At 64.3% G+C, this 17,381-nt stretch overlaps 2 protein-coding genes across 3 annotated transcripts; one reads left to right on the forward strand and one right to left on the reverse strand.

Annotated features, from left to right (window-relative positions):
* The first annotated feature begins 580 nt into the window (after positions 1-580).
* TAGLN (transgelin) lies at positions 581-3,824 on the forward strand. Its single transcript, XM_041413678.1, has 5 exons — positions 581-729; positions 2,172-2,370; positions 2,725-2,902; positions 2,979-3,081; positions 3,307-3,824. The coding sequence occupies exons 2-5, from the start codon at positions 2,191-2,193 to the stop codon at positions 3,446-3,448; spliced, it is 603 nt and encodes a 200-aa protein (XP_041269612.1). The 5' UTR covers positions 581-729; positions 2,172-2,190; the 3' UTR covers positions 3,449-3,824.
* Positions 3,825-4,178: 354 nt separating this feature from the next.
* Positions 4,179-17,211, reverse strand: PCSK7 (proprotein convertase subtilisin/kexin type 7). Of its 2 annotated transcripts, none has more exons than XM_041413671.1 (15): positions 15,921-17,211; positions 15,395-15,529; positions 14,842-15,007; positions 13,994-14,084; positions 13,394-13,448; positions 12,263-12,401; positions 11,586-11,686; positions 9,494-9,661; positions 8,150-8,257; positions 7,180-7,282; positions 6,288-6,444; positions 6,107-6,201; positions 5,887-5,980; positions 5,499-5,616; positions 4,179-5,353 (listed from the first exon to the last, which is right to left on the reverse strand). In XM_041413671.1, exons 1-15 carry the CDS (start codon positions 16,992-16,994, stop codon positions 4,949-4,951), a joined length of 3,009 nt encoding a protein of 1,002 aa, XP_041269605.1. In that variant the 5' UTR covers positions 16,995-17,211; the 3' UTR covers positions 4,179-4,948. The 2 variants fall into 2 exon arrangements, with proteins under 2 accessions (XP_041269605.1, XP_041269606.1); XM_041413672.1 differs by having other exon boundaries at positions 11,586-11,683; positions 15,921-17,210.
* Between the last annotated feature and the right edge of the window lie 170 nt (positions 17,212-17,381).

Here is a 17,381-nt window from a genome sequence, read left to right on the forward strand (position 1 = left end):
CTGCCCTGGAGAGCGCGTGTGGGGAGGGTGGGGGTGGCCTGGGGGTCACGGGGGGAACTGGCAGCCCCACGGGTGGGTAAGGGGTGCCCAGGGGGGTCCCACTTCGCGGACCGCAAAGTTCCCTGGGGGCCGGGACGTGCTGGCAGCGCGGTGCCAGGGCTGCAGCTGGTGCCCGCGGGGCAGAGGGAATCCCGGGATGTGCGGGCTGCCCAGGCGCGGTGCCCGCGGGATGCCGCAGCCTCGCTGCCGGTCCCGGCAGCCCCGAGCGGACACCGTGGGTGTCACCCGCGCCCCCGCAGCATCCCCGCGGGGGGACCCTGCGCGGCCGCCCCGGCTCCCGGCGGTGAGCGCACGGGAAAACCAGCCATGAAGTCAGAGCAGGAGCCCTCGGCGCTGCCGCCTGGCTATAAAAGGATTTACTCCATCAGCCCCCGGCCCGGTTCCGCCCTGGCCCCGGCCCCGCTGGGGCGGAGGAACGCGGGGAATGCTCGAGCACGGGCTTTCGTCGCTGTTTTTCGGAGTCTTTCCCCAAATATGGTGCCTGGGATGGAGTCATGGAGCGCTGCGGGGCCGGGCGCCCCGGGAGGGAGGGTTTGGGGGGGGGGCCGGGCTCCGCGCCCCGCTGACATCACCGTCCCGCCGCCCGCCTTTTAGCACAAGGTCGGGGTCCCCCCGGGCAGTGCGCTGGTCCCTCGCCGAGCATCGCCCTCGCTCCGTCCGCAGCCGCTTGTAAGTCCGGCCGCGGGGTAGGGGGGCGGCAGGGAGGGTCCCCGGGGTGGGAACGCCAGCCCCCGGCACGGGGGTGCTGCTCCCCGGGATGGGGACCCTGTACCTGGGGTAGAGAAGCCGCTCCGGGACTGCGATCTGCGGCTCCCCGGATGAGAGGGATTCTGCTCCCCGGGATAGGGATGCTGCTCTCCGGGATGGGGATTCCGCTCCCCGGGATATGGATTCTGCTCCCCGGGATGGGGATTCTGCTCCCCGGGATAGGGATGCTGCTCCCCGGGATGGGGATGCGGCTCCCCGGAGGAGGGTCGGGCTCCCCTGCTCGGGCTGGGGGCACTGCCGGGGTTCTGTCCTGCTGCTCCCCTCAGGACTGCGCTCCCGGCGGGCTGCACAGCCGCGGGTCCCCGCGGTAGCCGGAGGGGCCGTGCGGGGCTCAGGGCAGCGATGGAGGGGCAACCCCAGCCCCCAGCGCCCGTTTCTGCCCCGTGCTCGGCGGGGACAGGCGATGGGCTCGGGGCTGGCAGTGCCATGTGGCCGTGGGTGACCCCTCCGAGCCAGCTCGGGCCAGGGCGTGGAGCGGGACTGGCTCCGGGGCATCTGCAGCACCACGGGATGTGCCCATGACGGGGTCCGGGCTGCCCGTGGGTCTCCTGGGGTATCACCTCACGCATCGCGGGGCTCGGGGGGCACCGCTGCATTGCTGGCAGCTGTGCCAGGTCTGAGCCCAGCCCGCAGCAGCCGGGGTGCCCAGCGGTCAGCAGGAGCCCGCTGGAGGCCGTCCGTGATGTGGGACATCCGCACGGCTCCGGAGACACCCGGAGGCGTCCTGCCAAGCAAGGAGCCGGGCAGGGAGGAGCGACGCCAGCTCCACCAAAGGCTTGGCTGCCACTCCCAGAGCCTCTCCCTGCTGGCATCTTCCTTGGCATCCTCCCTGGCAGCCTCGGGGCCTGCCTGCAGCCGGCTACCTGCCATCAGTGCCCGCAGCATGTCCTTACAAGGGCACGGGCACGGCTCCCGCTGCTCCCGCCGTGCCAAGGCCGTCCCATGGCCACCCTGCTGTGCCACGGCCACCCTACCGTGCCACAGCCTTGACGTGGCCACCCTGCCCCCCGCGTCCTGGCATGGGTCACACCCGGGACATCCATGCCAACCAAGAGCTGGCAAGGGACAGGGGCGAGGCTGCTCCTGTGCAGTCCGAGCTGGGGATGAGACATCTCTGCCAGGACACCGAGCGCCTGTCTGGGCACTTTTTGGAGGTCACGGTGGCGAATTTTCCTCCAAACACACCAGGATGGAGCTGACGGGCTGTTGCCTGGAGAGGGAAGAGTCGGAAGGGCTTGTCCCCACTGCAGCAGAGTGGCAGGCAAATGTCACAGTGGTGTCTGCGGGGTCCCTGGGTAGGGGACAGCATCTCCACAGCCTGACTGTCCCTGTCGTGCCACCAGGTCTCCCACCACCGCAGCCATGGCGAACAAAGGGCCCGCCTACGGCATGAGCAGGGACGTGCAGTCCAAGATCGAGAAGAAGTACGATGACGAGCTGGAGGACCGGCTGGTGGAGTGGATCGTGGCGCAGTGCGGGGCTGCCGTGGGGCGCCCCGAGCGGGGCCGCCTGGGCTTCCAGGTCTGGCTGAAGAACGGCATCGTAAGTGGGGCCGGGGGTGGGCGGCCCTGGGGGGCTCCGGGGGGCAGCACGGGGGGCTCGGGGGGCAGCACGGGGGGCTCCGAGGGCAGCACGAGGAATTCCGAGGGCAGCACAGGGAGATCCGAGGGCAGCACAGGGAGATCCGAGGGCAGCACGGGGGAGATCCGGGGGCAGCACGGGGAGATCCGGGGGCAGCAAAGAAGGCTCCCCTCTGTGTCACGGGGAGCTCCGAGGGCAGCACAGGGAAATCCGAGGGCAGCACAGGGAGATCTGAGGGCAGCAAAGGAGGCTCCCCTCTGTGTCACGGGGAGATCCGAGGGCAGTGCAGCAAGCCCAGGCTCCCCTCTGCGGCAGGTGCTCAGCAGGCTGGTGAACAGCCTCTACCCCGACGGCTCCAAGCCCGTCAAGATCCCCGACGCGCCTCCCACCATGGTCTTCAAGCAGATGGAACAGATCGCCCAGTTCCTGAAGGCGGCCGAGGACTACGGTGTGGTCAAGACAGACATCTTCCAGACCGTGGACCTGTTTGAAGGTGCGGGGCAGTCGGGGCTGGGGGTCCCAGGGTGGCTGTGCTGTGCCCATCCTCACGCCCCTCTCTCCCTGGGCAGCCAAGGACATGGCAGCGGTGCAGAGGACGCTGATGGCCCTGGGGAGCCTGGCAGTCACCAAGAACGACGGGAACTACCACGGGGACCCCAACTGGTTCATGAAGTAAGCGGGGGAGTGCAGAGCTGGCCACGGGGACTCTCTCGTCCTGCGGCTGCTCAAAGCTGGCTTTTTGCTGTGCCCAGGAGTGCCCCGGAGCACGCGGAATCGGGATGCCAAACTTTCAGCTGGGGAGGGAGGGAGGGCGGATGGAACACTCCTGGGGATCGCGGGGGGCTCCCGGGCAGCCGGGGGTGCGGGTGCCCCACGGCCTCTCCTTGTGCCCCGCAGGAAAGCGCAGGAGCACAAGCGGGAGTTCACCGAGAGCCAGCTGAAGGAGGGCAAGAACATCATCGGGCTACAGATGGGCACCAACAAGGGAGCGTCACAGGCGGGGATGAGCTACGGCCGGCCCCGGCAGATCATCAGCTAGGCTCTCCCGTGCCGCCCCCAGCCCTCCCCAGCCGGGACCTCCGTCTCCGCTCCCCCCGGCCCAGCGCCAACGCCGATCCATTGGTATTTATTGAGGAGCATCCGCCCGCCAGCCCCGCCGCAGCCCCCGCCCCGGGGCCGCAGCCCCCAGCGCCGTGCCCTGGCAGCCCCTGCCCCCGGGCAGCCCCTGCCCCCGGGCAGCCCCTGCCCCCGGCCTCGCACCCCCGGGTGGGACCCTCGGGTGGCCCCCGGGGCCACCGCCCTGCCCGCACCAGCCCCGCGCCACCGCCGCAGAGATCCCTGCAACGGGGAGAAGAGAGAATCGGCCTCGGTTTTGTACTTGGTTTTTGTCAAAATTAAAAGGTTATATTCATCTAGCAGCGTGGCCTGACGAGGTTTCCTGCCGACGGCACCTGGAAAGGCAAATCCCTCTCCCTAAAAGGGAGCTGCTCCTTCTGCTACCTCCAAAGCCGGGAAAAGCAAGGCTGGAGCTTGGATTTTCCTTGCCTGGCTTGGAAAACTCTGCCCTCTCCCTGCTGAACCACGACAGCCCTTTTTGTCCTTGCTCCTTCCAATGCTCGGGGCCAGCCCTTGCCTCCCCCTGCCCCTTTTTACCCCCGAGATGCAGAACCCCAGCACTGGCTCCCCCCTGGCCCTGGGGCTGCTGTGGGACACATTTTTCCACAGTGAGAAAGCTCTGGGAGGGCAGAAGAGTGATGGATGGGGGAGAGGAGGGTTTTTCAGGCTTTATTTGGAAAGCTACACAAAAGGGCTTTGCTGATTAAAAAACAAACCCCGGCTTTAAAAAAATAAACCACGGAAACCCAAAGACATGTGAACGAGCCAACCCTGCTGAGATGAGCCACTGCCAGAGCAACTCAGCCTCCCCTTCCCAGCCCAAAGCAGGCCTACCTGCTACCAGAGGTGCTCCTGTGCCCTGTGACACAGGGACAGCCCCATGCTGTCCCCAGACAGGCTGGCTCCTGCCTCCCCCACCCCACAGCAGAGGAGGAATCAGCAGGATTGGAGCACGGGGGCAGGGAGAAGCGCTGGTTGGAGATGAGTGAAGTAACTCCCTGCTTCTAAACTGGGATAACCGGTGGGTAGGGGCCGGCTGCCAGCCCGGGAAAATGCCAGTGCTGTGGGGTCCCTGCCTGCAGAGGCGGCTGCTGGGGCCTTGCTGCATTTTCCAGGCTCGCTCTGCAGAAATCAGGGACAAAGGGACACGTCTTGGCTCTGTGGGAATGGCACTCCGCTCACTACGGTGCCCTGAGCGTCCAGCAGGGCAGGCTCCAGCAGGAAAGGGTTTAAGGCTCGCTTTGTTTTCCAGGAGGAGGGAAGGGAAGCTCCCTTTCCAGTACCAGCCCTCTCTCCTCGTTTCCAAGCCACTTCCAACACCACCTCCTGCAGGACACAGTGGCAATGGTCCGTGCAGGCTCAGGAACGAGTCTGTGCTGCCCGAGCCCAGCAAGGTCGTACCAGGGGAGGGCCCCAGCCCCAGTCAGCAGGGCTGGTGCTCCCTGTCCTCCCCGAGGAGCTCAGCCGGTGCCTCCCGGCCCAGGAATCCCGTCCCAGTGGGGGCCGCCTCTTGGAAGCTCACAGCTCTGCCATTGCTGGAAAGTTTGGGGTGGGTGGGGCTCCAGGACCCCTCCTCTCCGTCCTGGGCAGGCTCCAGGTGCTCACACTCCATCTCAGCCTCCTCCACGTCCTTCTCCTGGTACAGTGGCACCGACTCCATCTCCAGGTCGCTCTCCAGGGCTCGGTGCTTCCTGCCCTGCTGGTACCACCTGCAGCTGCTGGAGCTGGAGCAGGCCAGGTCCAGCCCCACCTCGTTCCTCGTCAGGCAAACCTCCAGCATGTAGTAGAAAGTCCAGAACACGGCAAAGCATCCCAAGAGCAGGAGGGTCTGCAGAGGGAAACCCCTTGAAAAGCACAGCTCTCAACCCCCTCAGGGCCCTGCCCACTGCCCAGCAGAGAGGGCACAGAGCAGGGTCCTGCTCTTCCAGCTCATCCTGGGGCACGCAGGGCTCCCAGCCTGCAGGCAGGCTCACCTTGAGGGTGTTGGCTGTGATGGTGTAACGCTGCTCCTCGGGGATGTCCAGCCCTGGGGGACAGGGCAGGGAGAAGTCACTGCTCAGGTACCTCCCACTCATGGCTTCCTCCAGCAGCCTGGGGACAGAGACACCCCGTGAGGCCCCCGTGGGTGGGCAGGGGGGCTCCAAAACGCCCACAAAGGGTCTGCAGTGTCTCCTTCACACACAGAGCTGTGTTCTGCAGCCCACGGCTGCCCTGTGAGGTGTGAGGGCAGCCCCAGCCCCACCTGCCACGTGCCCAACCTGGCAGCAACACGGCTCCAAGCCAGCCACTGCTCAGAGGCAGGGATGAACCCCTGAGCCTGCCTCTCCTGGCCCACTCCAAGCTGGGGACGTGGTGTCCTACCTCTGCCGCTCCTTCATCTCTGCTGGGGACCAGGAGGAGCCGTACAGGGTCAGCTGCCACTGCTTCAAGGTGCCAGGCCTCAGGCTGTCGTCTCCTGGGGGGGAAGCAGGCTGGTCCAGTGGGGAACTCTCTGAGCCAACCAGGCTATGAGCTGGCAGCTCCCTGGGACACGGCACAGAGCTGCCAGCACTGCTGAGGGTCCCCTGAGGGCAGCACTCACCGATGTCCCTGAGGAGCAGCCTGTAGGTGCCCTGTGCCTCCTCGCCCCAGCAGCGCACCGTGGAGAAGGTCCAGTCAGAGAAGCCATTGGGGTCCCTGCCAGGGGGGGAGAGGAAACAACCCCTGAGGGGTCACAGAGCCGGGCACGGCCCCAGCGCCCTGCCCTGGCCCTCGGTGCTCACGAGTCCATGCTCCGGGTGGTCCCGATCAGGGACATCATCCCGCTGGGGCAGAAGAGCCGGATCTCCAGGTTGCCACGGCGAGGGTGGGTGATGGTGACAGTGACAGCCACGTGCTCCAGGGTCCTCATGCCAGACAGCTCCAGGTCGGCAGGGGTGACTGGGAGAGGGAAGGGGGGGGTTGGTCAAGGCTGGTGGCTTTGGGATGGAGTCCCCACTGCCAGCCAGCCCCCCCGGGCTGTGGTGCCACTTCACAGGACACACACGCTGTCTCTGCCTCTTCCCAACTGCCCTGCGTGGGGCTGGGAGCAGAAGCCAGGTGTCCAGGTTGGCCCAGCCCATCTCCAGCTTCTCCCAGCTCCAGGGATGCTGACCACAGCCCCTGTGCTGTGGGGAGAGCTGGGTGGGTGCTCCCAGCCCCTGCCAGGGGGGACGTGGGCACATGCCAGGACAGGCACGTCCCAGAGGCATGTGTGCAGCCTGCTGGGGTCGGGCAGGGCTGGGCCGAGCTCTCCTTGCCCCTGGCAGCCCGGAGCAGCCTCTGCTGCTCGGCACAGCCCGGCCAAGTCGGGAGCTGCAGCATTTCCTAAAATGGTCAAAGGCAGCGGAGCTGCTCTGGCCGCTGCCCAGCCCAGCCCTGCTCCTGAGCTCCCCAAACACATCAGGGCGGGATGGGGACGTGGGGAGGGGATCCCCTGGGGATGGGCAGCGGAAAAAGCCCAGGCAGCCCAGCACTTAACCCCTTCCTGGCCTCCTGCAGCCCAGGGCTGGTCCTGCCCTGCCAGCACGGCTGGTCCTGCTCTGCTCTCCCTGGCACACCTGGCAGGGCTGGCTCTGCTCTCCCTGGCACACCTGGCAGGGCTGGCTCTGCTCTCCCTGGCACACCTGCTCTTACCATTCCAGGCCACCTCCAGCTCCTGAGGGAGCCACGGGATGCTCCTGCCCTCCTTCAGCACGGGGCTCACGTACGAGGCCAGGTACGGCACGGACTCCCAGATCTGCCAGGGCAAGGAGAGATGGTTCAGCATGGACTGCAGCCTCCCTGCACACCCATCCCTCCATCTCCCACAGGCTGCTCCTGTGCTGGAGGTGGGCCCAGGCCAAGGGGCCTCTCCCGATGGTGCTCTGGGACACACAGGCTGCTGTGACACCCCAGGGATGGCAGCAGTGCCCACATGCCCAGGAAAGGAGGGAAGGTCACTGCCTGGAGCCAGAAGGGCTGATCAAGGTTTGGGACTCCCCAGCTCTGGGTTTGTCACAGTGGCTTTGAGTGGTGTCCTGAGGCTGTTCCACTCCAACCCCAGGTACAGGGAACACAAGAACCCAAGTGCCTTCAGGAAGATGGAGCAGCCTGGAGGTCCCTGTGACCCCAGGGGCACGGCTGGCTGCGGCAGTGACCTGGCAGAGCCGCACAGAGCTCCACACACAGCTGGGACCAAGTGCCAAAGGGACGTGCCCCAGGCTCTGTGTGACAGAGGAGGAAGAGATGGGGATGCCTCTGCCTGCTGTGAGCACACCACTGCTCTGGAGCTGCCAGCTGAGAGCAGCCTGTTTCTGGGGGCAGGACACCCTCCCTGCAGCCACCGTGCAGGGAGGAAGATGCTGGGGCTGCTCCCTTTGCTGTGGATCAGGGCCCTCACCATGGCTATATATAGTGCTGGAGAGCAGCAGCTCGGGGCAGCTTTCAGGCACTGCTGGGAGCCTCGTGACCTCATAGCCAAAGCAGCTCAGAGCCAGGGCCAGCAGGATGGTGGCCAAAGTGCCGAACGGCAGCGGTGTCACCGGGACAGGAGCTGGCCCTGCCACGGGGCTGGGCTGGGCTGCTCTGCCTGCCCCAGGGCAGGTGTGGGAGGGCAGGGAATTACCTTGGCAGCGTTCACCAGCCTCCAGGCGTTGAGCAGGCCGAAGCCATGCTGGTGGCTGTGGCTGAAGCCAGCCTGGTTCGTGTCCCACTTGGCGTGACGGTCCTCGTACTGCAAAGACACACAGGGTGCTCTGCTCACCTGGGGGACACCAGCAGCCTGAGCCCCCAGGCCTGCAGGGAAGGAGGCCCAGACACATCCCACAGGGGTGGGGAGGCAAACCCACATGGCCTTATTAGAAAGGAACAGGTTGATCTTTGTTTGAAACAAATCCCAGGACAAAGCGGCTTCCCAGCTCCTCAGAAAGGAAATGGAGCAGCATGAAAGGGCACAAATGCCTCTGCTCTGAAACATCCCAGCTGCTCCCTGCTGCCCAAACCACTGCCTGTGGCATGGCAGAAGCCTTGGAGAGAAGCAATGGAGTTCTTTAAATCACAAAGAGCTGGGGCAGGACAGATCTGGGTCCCATCACTTACTGGGTGGTACTGCTCTGGCAACATTGCCTTGGAAGTTATGGAAAACACTGTCCCATGCCAAAGAGAGCACAGCATCAGCTGGACACAGACTCCTGCTCCCCAGAGGGGTGAGGAAGAAGCCCCATCCCTCCAGTGAGTTCCCACTCCTGCTTTGGCTGTGTTTGCTGCCCTGCTCTCTTGTCTGGCTGAAGGGCAGGGCTGTGTTTGCTGCCCTGCTCTCTTGTGCCTGTTCCCAGGAGCCCAGTTCTCTGGAGAGCCCAGCAAAGGCCAGGGCAGGGCAGAGCTCCTGTTTCCCACTGCCTGGACCATGAGGTGACACTGCAGAGGTGTCAGCCCTTGGGCTGGTCCAGCTCCACCTGCTGAACCCCAGAACCTGCTGAGCCCCAGAACCTGCTGAGCCCCTGGAACCTGCTGAGCCCCAGAATCTGCTGAGCCCTTGGAACCTGCTGAACCCCTGGAGCCTGTTGAGCTCTGGAACCTGCTGAGCCCCAGAACCTGCTGAGCTCCTGGAACCTGCTGAACCCCTGGGGCCTGCTGAGCCCCTGGAATCTGCTGAGCCCCAGAACCTGCTGAGCCCCAGAACCTGCTGAGCCCTGGAACCTGCTGAGCTCCTGGAAGACCCCTACACTGGCAGATGGAGGAATTCCTGAGGCAAATAACCCATTTATTATCATGACAGGGGAAAATGCCTGAGCCACATTCCTGGAAGGAACACGGGGTGAGGGGAGAGCACAATCCCCGTGCCGGGAGCCAGACGAGGCAGAGATTTACGGAGGGGCAGCAGACACAAACAAGGATGTGCACAGCAGGGCCCTGGTGTGCAGCGCTGGGAAGGAGGGAGGGAGGAGGAGGAGGAGGGCCAGGCCCTCACCTTGGTGGCGGTGAAGACGATGACGTGCTGCACGTCCCGCCAGGTGAGGCACGGCCGCACCTGCAGCATCAGCGCGATCATCCCCGCGGCCAGCGGGGCAGCGGCCGAGGTCCCCGTGTGCCCCTCCGTGCAGCCCGTGCCCTTCTGCAAGTCCCAGTCTGTTGTCACCTGCCGAGAACAGGGGACACGGGTCTGTCTCAGGTCACTGTGCTGGGCTGGGGTGGCCGCACGGGTCGCTGTGCTCCTGGCCCCGAGCTGCGTCCTTGCCAGCCCGAGCTCAGGCTGTGACACAATTGTCCCTGCTCAGCCAGCCAGGAAGGGACAGCCTCAGTGCAGGGACAGTGATCCAGGTGGGAAACGATGCATGGAGACAATTCCCTTTGGAGAGAGAGAGAGAAACTAGCCCTCACTAAGCAGCTCTGTGGGAAACTCCTGGCAGACACAGCGTGGGCTCTTCCTCACTGTCACTGCTGCTCAGTGTCACAAGCAGACTGCAGGGGGGCACAGGGGACTGTGCAGAGCACACACAGCCTCTGAAGAGGCATCAGGCAGCTCTCAAATGTTGTCACCTCGCTGCAAAGCAAGTGCATCCATCTCCCTCTGCTCCCCGTGGGGAGAAAGCCCAAAATCTGAAGGGTTTCTTGTGTTTTTGCTTCAATCCATCCTATTTTTCCAGCTGTGAGTGGCTCCAGCTCATGCTGGGACACTCACAGTGTCCCACAGAGCACCCTGAGAGCACAAACTTTCAGTAGGAAGCACATCCAATGCCAGAAGCTGTATTAAATTCTTCCCATTAAGGAAACCACACAAAGTTTATGGTCTGGTAAAAGGGAAAAAAAAAAAAAAAAGAAAGAAAAAGTTGGAGCAGATGGCTGCAGGGAAGTTAACTCTGAGTTAACTCTGGCACCACTGCAACGAGCTCCAGGGTGCCCAGGGGCAGACTGTGCTCCTGAAAAGGGCTCTGTGGGGTTTAGCAAGGCAGGGGCTGCTGAAGGAGCCACTGTGGTACAGGATGTTTCCAGAGTATGTGTGGATCTCGCCCTGGCTGCCCCATGGAGTGCAAGCTCCCCTGTTAGTGTCCCATAAAGCCAGTGTTTAAAATGAATGTGCATTTGTGACCCTCAAAGCACTCACACCGAGCTGGGGGAAGCCAGACCAACCCATGAGCCTGGAGCTCCTGAAGGAATGCAGCAGAGCCCTCGCTGGTTCCCTTTTTTCCCAGGGTCAGCACTTTCCAAACCAGCCTGGGACACTGCAGGGATTTCTGACAGCAAGGATCATCCCTGGTCTGGGTTTTGGTGTCCCTGTGGCAGATTGTGCCGTGCCCTGGCTGGGCACAGATCCCTGCCCTGGCTCTGGGCTGCAGGAGGAGCTTGCTGAGTCCCAGCCAGGTGCCTGAGGATCCCAGGCTCTCCCTGTTCCCCAGGTTCCCCCAGCACGTGGGGAAGCCTGTTTGACAAACCTGGATTCAGCTGCTCTGTGGCAGGCACAGAGCCACAGGAAAGGGCTTTTGGGAGGTCCTGTCCTGGTGGGAGACCCTCCAAACATGGACAACCCAACCCTAAATATCAGGAGCCAGCGATGTTTCCCCCAGGCTGCCCTGGGGTGGGTGGGCTCTGCAGTCCCTGCTGGCCCCACAGGACAGGAAGGGGTCACACCACTGGGGTGGGGGCAGCCTGGCACCAAGGGAGGGACAGGCTGGGTCAGGCCTGCAGGGGGGAAAACAGCTCTGGCTGCTTGGCTCGGGCAGAAAGGACGTGTTGTTGACAAGAAGTCGTTTTTTGGCAAAAGAAGGGAAAAGCTGATAAAAATATTCTTAAAAATTCGACTGGGAGAGCCCACGTGCCAGAAGAGAGGAGAAGCTGGGGCCAAGTGGTTTAAAGAGCCCCAGGCTCTCCCTGCCCTCCATGCTCCAGCAGCCCTTGGGAGCAGAGCAAGGGGGGCTGAGAAACAGGACCCTCCCTCTGTACTTGGATAAAAGGCACATCCATGGCTCACAGAGGAGCTGGGTGGGAATCAGAGGGGACAGAGCGATGTCCTGGCTGTCCCCAGGGTGGCCAGGAGGGCACAGACAGGGGACACAGGTACTCACGATGCTCCTCATCATCTTGTCCCCGCCGCTGAAGGTCACGGCCAGCATGGAGGCACACTCCTCAGCATAGAAGGGCATGGAGCCCGTCTCATCCACAGCTCCTGGGGAAACAGGAGAGGCACCCCCTGCCTGAGGCCTGCCCTGCTTCCACAGCTGGGTTTTGGGGTGTTGATCCCCTAAGAGCCTCTCCTGCCAGATGTGCTCTTCCAGGGCCTGGGAGCAGGGCAGGGGAATCAGAACCAAGCCTGTGTTTTGCCCACCTGGAAGATCCACAGGAAGGGCAGCCAGGGTAAATAATCCCTCACTGCGCTCAGATCACACAGATCTCCTGCCCCTCATGCAGCTTCTGCTCTGGAGAACGTGGGTTACACATTTCTCCTCTACAAATGATGGGAATGTAGAGGCATAGAGCATTCCAGGTATGGCAGAGCCTGTCACAGCCCGGGAGGGAGGCCTGGGCACAGGCAGGAATTTCCCTGGCCTCCTCTTGCTCTGTAGGTCAGAAGCAAACTGCAGGTGTGGGGGCTGAAGCCCAGCACACCTGAGACACTGCCACGCTTGCTCCCAGACATTTCCCACAGATTCCACCATCCAGCCAGCTCCCAGCCGGGCAGGCTCTGTGCTTTTGGGATCACCTCCCTGCTCCAGGCTGGGAAGGGAGGAGACAGAAGGCTCACCTATGGTGACAGTGTAGATGGAGTTGGCGTATCCATCGTAGTTGCAGTTGTCACTGTGCTGGCCCCCGTTGCCGCTGGCCACCACGAAGATGCTCCCGAAGCCGCGGCGACCCGCGATCACCCCGTGCTGCAGGGCAGCCTGTGGGGAGGGCAGGGCAGGGGGGCTCCTCCACACTGACCCCAGCACGTGTCATCAGGGCTCCCCACCGCCCCTCTCGGGGCGCCCAGCCCCACAGACACTGGGGCTTTGCCTTGGCTGAGGCACACCTGGAACACATTTCAGCCCAGACACCTCTCCCAGACACTGCTCCCACCCAGGGAAAGGACACGTCTGATGGATGAGCAAGAACACAGCCCCACTGGAAGTGACCACCCTGCTCCCCCTCCCTGGAGATGAAGGTACATTCTGCCCATTCTGCTGTGGCGCAGCGAGCTCTGCCTGTGCTTTGTGCCCTGCAGCTTGTTCCAGCTGTCTCTGCAGGCAGGAAGGGAATAAATTAACTTGCAGAACTGGAAACCATTTGTTATGGTGAACGAACAGCTCGGTTGTCAGCGCTGCTCTGAAGGGTGCAGGAACTGCTGAGCTGTGGTTGGAAAAGCACAGCAGAAGAGCACTGGAGCAGAACCACACCCCACTGCTGGTTTTGGGGCCCCTCGGTGACCCCTTGCAGGCTGGGTGTGTTCTGCAGCACTTCTGCAGCACAGGAGCTCAGAGAAAACCTTAATGGCCTGGGAAGGAGCAGCCTCAGCTCTGACTCTTCCTCCCACTGCAATCCCACCCCCCTTATTCACTCCCAGTATCCAAAGGCACCATCCCTGCCTCGGGAACCACCCTGGGCACAGGGAAAGCTCGGCCTCCCGAGCAGAGAGCACCCCATGGGCTGCACCAGCTGTCAGCACCACACCACAGCTTGTGAAAGAGCCTTTCCCTGCTGGCAGCAGCCTCTCCTTGCACAGCTCACCCTGCCCTGCCTGCACGCTGCCCTCCCAGCTGCACGGTGACAGGGAAACCTCTGCTGGCACCGAGGGACACACGCAGACGTGCAGAGTGTCACAGCAACGCCCCTCCCCGCCTGAACGGGCAGGCAGGAAGCCACAAGCCCTGGAGGCTCCCCCGGGGCTGGGTTTTACCTTTCCCAGTTGGTGGGGGCCATCCACAGTCTTCCCATCGTCGTCGGGACCCCAGCTGCAGAGAGAGACACGGTGAGGTGACAGCCCCAGGAGCCACAGGCGGCTCTTTGTGCCACCACAGCGAGCTCCCAGCAGCCCCCAGCTGCTCCCAGCACCACGACTGGGACCGCAGAGCACTGCACTTTCCCACCCATCAGGATGGCCCCTCGATGCTGGGACAGCGCTGTCGTGCCTGCTCTGTGCCCCTGGGTCAGATTCCAGCGGACAAAATGTTTGATTTTTACTTAACAAGCGGCTTCTCACACATTCCAGTCCCTGTCACATGGGCTGCCTGACCGCAGAGGGGAGCACAGTGCCCCCTCCAGCACAGCCAGCCCAGGGGACGTGCTGCAGCAGCACACAGAGGGACACCTCACAACTGCAGCTCCTATGCAGAGCCTGGGACAGGTCTCCAGCAACGGGATTTTGGTGCCTCAAGGCTAACCACAGCCACAGGAGGATGGGAGCTGGTGTGAGCACTCAGCCAGGAGCTGTGACCCCGTCCCCAGGCAGAGCAGGGCTGGCAGCTGGCAGGCAGCTCAGGCTCCCCTGGGGGCTCACCTGCAGCTGTAGATGTCATTGATCTGATAGTGCTTGTTGAAGGCGACGGCCTCCATGCTGTCCGTGAGGGGCCCGTCCAGCACGCGGATGCCTGCAGGACAGAGGACAAGGAATGTGAGGAACACGGGCTGCAAATGAACTCCTGGCTCGAGGCTGCCCCGCTGTGCTCACTCTGCAAGGCCAGCCCAGCTTTGGAGGCTGAGGCAGTGCCAGGTCCTGCTGGATCCGGGGCAAACCCTCCTGTTCCCTGAGCTGTGGGGACATGATGAGCTCATCCCTGCTTCTGCCAGCTGGGAGCCTCTGCCTGCTGCCCCCTGGGCAAGCCCTGACCACCCCTGGCACCCCGGTGTGACCAGGTATGGACAGAGTGGTGTCCCAGCATGGCTGTCCCCTGCCCTGCCAGGGACACATCCTGCAGGGCACAGAGACCTCGCCTCCCTCTGCAGAGCAGCTCAGGAGCTCTGCAGGCAGCTGGGGCACGGCACACGTTCCCTGGCCTTGCAGGGGAGAGACACAGCACTGCCTCTTCACCCTTGTCCATGCCACAGGGCAAAGCTGAGACCAGGGGCCAGGGCAGTGAGAGGGGCTGGCCAGGATCTGCTGCCCCAGCCCGGGCGTGTCGTGGCACAACTGCCTGGCTCAGCCAGCACGGCACAGCCGCTCTGCCAAAAGCCTGGCAGCCAGGCAGGCCAGGAACACTCTGGAAAAGCTGCCAGGAGCCGGCTCCTCTGGAGAGGAGCTCCGGCAGGCACCAGGCCCTCCCTGCAGCAGCCCAACGAGCCCGAGCACGGCAGAGGTGACTCGGCTGAGAGGGGAGGCAGGCTGGGGCTGCCTGGCTGCTGACCTACCCGCGATGCGGCTGCCGTAGGCGACTCCCACCGTGCAGAAGCTGTTGTTGGGCACAGCCGCGATCTCCCCGGCGCAGCGGGTCCCGTGGTGGTTCCCGTTCTCCTCGTCGGGGTGAGGCATAGGGTCAGGGTCGTTGGAGTTCAGGTCATAGCTGCCTTCTGGGCTCTGGAAACACACCCACGGTCAGGAATGGGGCTCTGCGCTCCTCAGTTTGGGAAAAGCAGGAGTTAAGAGAAGGGAACACGGGCTGAAACACAGGCTGGACACCACGGGAACTCGGAGGCTGCTGCTCAACACTGCTATCTGCCGCTGTGGGGAAGGGAGCAACCAAGGCAGCTCCAGGCACTGCTGCGGCTCAGAGGGATGCCAGCTGCCTCCCACGGGTTGCACAAAGGCAGGTAACCCCAAAACCCTGGGTGCAGAACCTCCCAGGAAAGGTTTGCTGCTGGCACTTTCCACCCTGGCCGAGGCAAGGTGACGGGGCGGGCTGGACTCTGAGCTCTCACATGCTCCTGTCACACTGCCCGGCCTCCAGCCTGCACAGGCACTCACATAGTTTGGCTGGATGTCCTTGATGGTGTGCTCCACGCCGTCGTCCACCACCACCACCGTCACCCCGCGCCCCGTCACGTTCCGCTCCCACACGCCCGTGACGTTGATGTCCTTCCCGGGGCTCTTGCGGTTGTTCTAAGCACCAGAAAGGACAGCGAGGGGACATGGTCAGCTCCGAGGGGACCTCCTGGGTGCACTGGACATGACGTGTGGGGCTGGGGCCAGCACGGGAAGGACCCACAGGACAGTCAGGGGGGATTAATTGAGGCTGACAACGAGCAACAGTTGCTGGAGCCATGACGTGGAGGGCACAGCGTGCTCCAGCCAAAGCCCTCTGCCCACCCCAGTGCACAACCAGCTGCTTCCTCCCGTTATCGCAGCGAGCACGTGGCAGGCAGGGCGAGCTCTCAGCGAGCTCCCTCCTCACCGAAGAACAGAAAGAGGCTGCTGTGCCTCCTGCATGACAGCTCGCCCGTGCCCACACAGGCAGCCCTGTGAGCACAGCAGGAGCCGGGAAACCACTCACCAGATGCCACTGCTGGGGGTATTTGGGATCGTTAAAGTGCAGGCTGCGCTTGGAGCGCTTCAGAAGCTTCTGTTCCGAGTGCCACCGCACGCTGTCGTGCTGTGCAAACAAAGTGTCCACGGATCTCCTCACGGCTTCGTGTTCGGCGGCCGCGTGGCCGTCGGGCTGGTAGGCAAAGAGGTAATGGCCCCTGAGCTCCCCGACACGGCCCATGTTCACCAGCCCCGCAGTCCGCGCCAGCTCCTCTGCCCGCTGCTCCAGCTCCTCCTCGGGTGCATCCAAGCTGACCGCCCAGGTCAGCCTCCCGTGGCTGCCCTCAGTGTCCGGAGCGCGCTGCCCGCCGCAGGCCGGGCCGGCCGGCGAGGCCAGGGGGATCCAGGAGGCGCTCAGCCAAAGGCACGTGTGGATGCAGAGCGTGGCCTCCATCCCCGCGCTCCATAGCGGCGCTCCCCGCCTCCAATGCGGCATCAGACAGGCGGGCTGCAACAGCAGACGAGAAACCGGTGAGAGAGAACCCCTCCTGCTGAGGGACACGGTGGCCAGGGCCACCTGAAGGTCCCACAGAGCCCGAGGGGGCTTGCCACCAACGCGCTGCATGGCAGATCCCATTCCTGGGAAACCCCAGCCGCGGCGGCTCCATCCCAGCGGTTCGGAACGGGAGGCACACCCAGGCTGGGCAGGGATCGATCCCAGCCCTGCCCTGCCTGCTGGGTGCCAGCCCCGGGCCAGGAAACACCGAGCTGGGCTGGCAGCAGGAGCCACTTCCCCCTCTCGCCTCTGATAAGGAACTGATAAGAAACTCTTGATGCGTGGCTCCCCAGCACAAACACCACGGCACCGAGAGCCGCTTCCTCTTCTGCAGGAGCCCCACGGAACTGGTTCCTCACCTGCCCCACGGCCGGAGGAACCTGCTTTTCCCTGGCACGGGCAGAAATCACCACCGAGCCCCGGTTCACCCCGCGGTCCATAACCCACGGCACCGCAGAGCGGGGAAAGCGCCTCCGAGCTCCCGCTGCCTCGGACGCGCCCGGAGCTCCACAGCCCCGGCCCCTTCTCCTCCCCCGACCCGGTCATTCCCCTCCGGCACAACTCATCAGCCGCCGCTGCCGCCGGACACCGAGCTCCAGGTTTCCCTCCCTAAAAGTCGGGCTTTAAGCGCCCCTCGGTGCCCCCCGGCAGCGGCACCGCGCAGCGCCCCGGGGCACCGCGGCGCTCCGCCGGGCACCAGCACCGGGGACACGGCGGAGGTCACCCACGGGCAGAGCCGCCCCGCTGCCCTCCGCCAGCCCCGCCTGGACCCGCGGGGAGCCCCCGGCAGCGCGGGCTGGGAAGTCTCTCCCAGGTGCCGCGGAGGCGCAGGTCGACGGCCCCGACCCGCCGCGCCTCTGCGAGCCCGGCCCCGCCGCGCCGCCCGGCAGGTAAGGGGGGGCCCGGCGGGGCGGCAGCGGGGATGGAGCGGGG

The sequence above is a fragment of the Onychostruthus taczanowskii genome, unplaced genomic scaffold (assembly GCF_017590055.1).
Source record: "Onychostruthus taczanowskii isolate IOZ18803 unplaced genomic scaffold, ASM1759005v1 scaffold43, whole genome shotgun sequence".
NCBI classification, from domain to species: Eukaryota; Metazoa; Chordata; class Aves; order Passeriformes; family Passeridae; genus Onychostruthus; species Onychostruthus taczanowskii.

What these genes read in the sequence shown, in the direction of transcription:
- TAGLN (XM_041413678.1), top strand. Translation starts at nt 2,191, where the DNA reads ATGGCGAACAAAGGGCCCGCCTACGGCATGAGCAGGGACGTGCAGTCC. An exon ending in TCTGGCTGAAGAACGGCATC is followed by an intron (nt 2,371 to 2,724) that starts GTAAGTGGGGCC and finishes CCTCTGCGGCAG; the next exon opens with GTGCTCAGCAGGCTGGTGAA. An exon ending in GACCGTGGACCTGTTTGAAG is followed by an intron (nt 2,903 to 2,978) that starts GTGCGGGGCAGT and finishes CTCCCTGGGCAG; the next exon opens with CCAAGGACATGGCAGCGGTG.
- PCSK7 (XM_041413671.1), bottom strand. Translation starts at nt 16,994, where the DNA reads ATGACCGGGTCGGGGGAGGAGAAGGGGCCGGGGCTGTGGAGCTCCGGG. An exon ending in CATCTACACTGTCACCATAG is followed by an intron (nt 11,687 to 12,262) that starts GTGAGCCTTCTG and finishes CTGTTTCCCCAG; the next exon opens with GAGCTGTGGATGAGACGGGC. An exon ending in GGCTGGTGAACGCTGCCAAG is followed by an intron (nt 7,283 to 8,149) that starts GTAATTCCCTGC and finishes TTGCCCTGGCAG; the next exon opens with ATCTGGGAGTCCGTGCCGTA.